The sequence below is a fragment of the Morone saxatilis genome, unplaced genomic scaffold (genome assembly GCF_004916995.1).
Source record: "Morone saxatilis isolate NCDOM2014 unplaced genomic scaffold, NCSU_SB_2.0 Contig19, whole genome shotgun sequence".
Classification (NCBI taxonomy): Eukaryota; Metazoa; Chordata; class Actinopteri; family Moronidae; genus Morone; species Morone saxatilis.
The window spans coordinates 764675-770251 of NW_023339751.1; the positions used below are offsets into that span (position 1 = coordinate 764675).

At 44.7% G+C, this 5577-nt stretch overlaps 1 protein-coding gene across 1 annotated transcript in view; it reads right to left on the bottom strand.

The window, feature by feature from the left end:
* Window positions 1-2460: 2460 nt before the first annotated feature.
* kiaa1841 (KIAA1841 ortholog) overlaps window positions 2461-5577 on the bottom strand; it is a gene marked incomplete at its 5' end in the record, with an annotated part of 4883 nt that continues 1766 nt past the window's right edge. The window contains 8 exon segments of the mRNA XM_035663754.1: window positions 2461-2518; window positions 2736-2846; window positions 3336-3422; window positions 3531-3691; window positions 4013-4071; window positions 4275-4513; window positions 4581-4677; window positions 5340-5511. Coding sequence (XP_035519647.1) covers window positions 2476-2518; window positions 2736-2846; window positions 3336-3422; window positions 3531-3691; window positions 4013-4071; window positions 4275-4513; window positions 4581-4677; window positions 5340-5511 — 969 coding nt within the window.

Below are 5577 nucleotides of genomic sequence, written 5' to 3' on the forward strand. Positions count from 1 at the left end.
GATAACACTGCTACTAAAGAAGGTAAACTTCCTATCCTGAGTGTCAACTTTTTGAATTCAAGCTCTAGTCTTAATAAGGCACAAACCCATCGATATACCCATGAGATTAAACACATGACATCCATCATACACTACGCAACGCAGACACGACAGATAACGTTTATAAACCATAATATATACCTGCCTGCGTGAAAGTCAGTATACGTAAAAGCGAAGGAGCTGTCTAAGGCGACATAGATAGTATAAAGAGTGCTTCAGTACCTCATAAACGGCGCTGCTTTAAAACCAGCTGGCGGATAGGTGCAACATTTATCTCAAAATAGTCTAAGCGAAGCCCCAGGAACGAAACCAAGAGAGAGCTCCACCAGTAAGCGATGACCAAAGATGAACCATCGAACTATCAATATACTCATGTCTTCATTCGTTCTTCTGTCAGGACAAGAGTGTGACGATACCAAAAATTATTTTATAAGAGAGATGTAACACTGTCTCTTGTGCGACGCTTTAAGGCCGGTGCTCATGCATCGTAATATTTCGCAGTCTCAGCAGCTCACTATTCCACCGTGATATATCTCAGCTGATGTGTCTATCTGTGGTTGATCGGTGAGGCTCTACCACTAGTTCAAAGTGTTTCTGCTTGTTCTAGTTTGTCTGTTTTATATCTAGGTTTCTTCTTCAATAACAGCATGATAGTTACATTTATGTAACTGATGAGATCCCATTTAGAGAAAAACAGACCATATACATGACCTTTTAAGGCGCGGGGCGTCAAACAGTGCTGACGTACAGATATGGACCAGAACTTCTGCTGTTGACTGTTGACACATAAGAGAAATAACAGAATGAGCCACCCTTGTTCTTTTGGACAAGCTCTCTTGTCCCCAACCCTCAATCTTCAGTGACCTCCGACCCGTGGTGGTACTCCTCGTCTCAGGTAAGGAGAGACTGAATGCCTCTGGAAGGCAAGGTCACACGTTTTACACACACACACACCACAACACACACACACACACACTTGACTAATCCAGTAAAAGCTGGTTGCACACACGTTGGACGTCGGAAGTTAGAATATAAGCAGATGTGATGAAGGCAATGAGGGAGAAGTCCGTACCAGCTGCAGACTCAGTTTTTCAAAAGGGAACTGGATGAAAAAGAGGAAAGAGCTGAAGTCAGAACCACCATGCCAGAGAGACAGACGGGCAAAGGAAAGTGAGACAACACTGACTCACAGAGCTGCCGTTCCTCTCAGAGGTCCCAGCAGCAATCGGCTCCAAGAGAACGTACAGTCTGAACCTTCTCTGCACCGGATGGACTCTGCTCCCTGCTGACACAACAAACATTATTATTATTCATTGGAGCTCACACACAACTGCTCACACACACACTTCTCACACACACAACACACACTGTCTCACAACACAACACACTGTCTCACCCCTCTGCAGGTGTGTGTTGGACGACACACTGCGTCTCTGTGGCAGCAAGCAGGTCGTTGAGACTCTGGTCTGGGCTAAGGTCAGCTCGTCACATTCTCTTCGTCGGTACGTTCACTATGTGTCTCGCATCTTACAGCCTGAACACACACACACACACACACACACACACACCACACACTAATACTTAACTTTCCTGCAGACTGAACATCAGACAGATTTCTGAGCCCTCAAACGTTAGAAAGGCAGGAGTAGGATTTAGTGTTTTTATTCTAAATATTAGTTTATTTTGCATTTATATATTAATATTATAGATATATAGATAGTTAATAGTTATGAATAGATTGTCATTTGTTAAAATTCTTGTTTCAGTGTTTTTTTGTTTTATTTGTGAATAAAACAACAAACCTTCTGTTGTGTTGATTATAATGAATGTAAAGTAAACTTTTTTTAAGGTTTGTAGGTGTTAAAGCTGTTTACAACTCACACGCTCAACTCCCAGCTGGAAACTAACTGGGCCAATAAAAATAACAGTAATGGCATCATCACCAACAGGGATATAAAGTTGTGTGGTGTGTGTGTGTTGGTGTGGTTGTTGTGTGTGTTGTGTGTGTGTGTCCATACATCTTGGGCATACCACTGGGGTCAAGCGGAGAACCCTCGTGGTTGCAGGCAGGGGTAGATTCCTCACCATGCCAGCCTTTCTAAATGTATCATGCCAGGGTACAGCACACTGTGTGGGTGGTAACTGCAGTGGGTCAAGCTCTGCACACACAAACACCTGAACACACACACACCACACACACAAACACACCACCACAACCAACACAGACCACACAGACACACAGACACACCACACCACACAACACAACCACACACTCCTTTTAAGTGAGTTTGAAGGTTAATATTCTGTGTAAATCAGTGCTCAGTTACTTGTGCATCCACAACACACACCCACACACACCCTGTTGCAGCGGGAGCAGGTGGGAAGTTGATGGTAACCCCAGATTCTCCAGTAGACAGGACCCAGGACTTTAGCTTCCTATACAGACGGTGAGGTATTATGCACATCCCAGTTCTTCTGTCTGTAAACGTGTGAATGAGCACAGAATCATCTTAACACCTTACAAAGGTCAAAGGGTCTTTCTGTTCTTCATAGTAAAGGATGAACCACTGTGAGTACACTTAATGTACAAGTATAGCTCCATACATATATAGTCTATTATCTATATCTATATAGATATAGATATAGATATACACAGTAGGATGCTGCTTCTTCACGTTGAATAGCTGCTGTGATACCTGATGTGTGAGTAGATGATTTCTCCGCGAGCGTCGATGTTGATTTTCCCGGGAACACAAGAGATCTTCCTCTCTGTGTCTTTGATCAGCAGCTTAAGGCACAGACCACACCTGAGATTAAACACACACACACACACACACACACGACAGATAGTGAAAACCAAACTGCGGACAGTACGAAGAGAACACAAGAATAAAAGTCTCAGACACAAACGCTGCATTTAAAGCTGCAGGAGGTGACATTTATAAAAGTAGGAGCCCCAGGAGGAACCAGAGGAACCAGAGGAACCAGAGGAACCTGATTTAATCACAGATTATCTGTCTCATGTTCTTCTGTCAGGACAAAGTGTGACGAAAAAATATTTTTATAAAAGTTACCTCCTGCAGCTTTAAGGCCGGGCTGCTGCACGACTTTGCAGTTTAGTCCTTTTCCCTGATATCAGTGTGTCTACTCTGGGTGAGGAGGCTACACAGTTCAATGTTTCTGTTGTTTTGTCTGTTTTAATTGAGTTTATTGTTGTTAATTTATACTTTTCTCAGATTCTCTTTGCTGTTTTTGTGCCTCTGGAGGAATCAGGAGCGTTGGGCCGGTGGCCTCACCTGTAGAGAGTGGAGGCGTTTCCTGGTGAATCTCTGCTCTGGTAGTTTGGATCGAAGAGACGCTCAATCTTCTTCTGGAACAATTTGCTTTAGGAGGAAAATAAAACAAAGATTTACATTTCCAGCATTTTTAAAACTCTCACTAATAAAAGCGTAATCGCAGACGTCCTTTAAGACTCCGCCAACCTCGTTTACCTTTTGAACTTGTCCTTCTTGTCGCGGATGTCGTCGGCCTCGTTGTGGCTGAAGAGTTCGGCGATGCGTGTCGCCAGGTTGCTGTTGATGCAGTTCATGTTGCAGGGCGTGGCCACGATGGCGCTCATGTGTTTGTGGCAGTACTGGACGCACTCCTCCACCTGAACACGGACAAACACGAAGCGCTCTTATACGCCCGTTCACGGCGGCGGGACAGTCACAGTTCTCCTACACCAATACTAACCAAACACTACTTTATGGTACAATGTGAGTAACACTGGTACACACTCATGCAACAACTTAACGGAGCTCTACGATGGGCCTCTTGTTTTCCTCGGACAGATCACCAATTATCAGGCTGATGTAAACTTTTTTGAGAGACATTATTGGGATTATGTTGCTGCCGGGGCCGCATACCAATCTGAAAAACAACAGGCCCGAAGCACATCACCACACTTAGCGTCACACGTCACAACACTTACTAACGTATCCATCTTCAAGAACTCGGAGGAGATCAGGATTGAGATCACATTGCTGGGCTCTGTAACCGACAAACACCACATGACCAACCAAGCAAACCCCACAACCAACAACCAAACAACACAGAACACGCAGCCAGTGACCCACCAAACACACGCCGCCTTCAGTGACCGGCAGAATCCGTCCACGAGTTTACACAAACAGGTAGTGACAGCCATGTGTAATAATGGTGTGTCTGTTATGGTTTGATCTCCAGGGATTTACCGAGTCGGGGTTTGTCCTTGTTCCCGTCTCCCGCGGAGTTCCTCCTCACGTAGTTCATGAGCCAGTCGAAGATCTGCACGTCGCAGTGGACGGAGATGTCCACCTCCTCCCACCGCTGGGCGTCCACAGACAAGTACTCGGCGAAGTAACGCATCTCTTTCACCAGCAGATCTCTGGGACACGTGAAGTCCTGCTTCAGGTTCTTGGTCTCGTCGCACACGTGGATCACCATGTTGGGGCTGAAGGAGAGAACAGTGACTCGCTGTTCTACGTTCATGTGAAACACACCGAGGCTGTCGTACTTACTCTCGTGGTTTCTGCGGTTTGTCGTTCTCCTCTGCAGAGACTCTTCTCTCTTTCTTCTCCACAGCACCGACTCTTCCGGACGCCGTCGATTTGGAGCCTGCAGGCGGCAGCAGAGCGACTGTGAATACACTATAAACCTTTTATATATTATAACAAAGTTCTGCTCTAAAACAGTGGGCTGGTCCAGTAGTGCCACATCCACTAACTCACTAGTTGTTTTAACTCTTCTAATGCAGGACGAGACTGATCATAAATAACGAGCTGAACTTTAGAAAATAACATCTTTCAGTGTTTTTCACAGAAATTAACAAAATACTGACACACTAAGTATATTATTTAAGTTGATTTAAGTTAATTTAAGTAATTTAAGTGTTTGCTAAAGGTCTGACGCTGCTGCAAACGAAGGCTGCGTGATAATAAACACATCATATTGTCATTAATTTGACTGATATTGTGATATGAATGTTAATTTTTAGAGGTTGGTACTAAACTAACATGTTTATTTAAATCTGTAGAACAGGATTTAACTCCAGTCCTTTATGAAACTGTTTGGTCACATTTTACCTTCATTAAAATAAATAAAATCTAGTTGATGTATAACGTCTCCTGGCAGCCTGCAATCACACATAAAGACACTTTACAACATTTATTAACTAACATCACTTTTTAAAGCCTGTTGAAGAAACGTTTTTAAGACTAACTAAAGAGGATTTACAGATGCAGACAGATGTGCAGAGTTTAAACCTGGCACTAACTGACCTGTAACTTTGCCGCCGCTCTGGCCGCCTCCCGTCTCCGCCACCTCCCCGGCGTCCAGCAGCGTGGACAGGCCGTCTGAGGGCGAGCTGCTGCCCTCCGTCAGGGCGTTGCACTGGTGGTCCACGTGAGGAAACCCCCCCGTGCTCTTCAGCTCCTCGAACCGCCGGGCGCACTGCAAGTTATCACGTTATTACACATGAAGGACACATGAAGGACACATGAAGGGGACATGAAATGA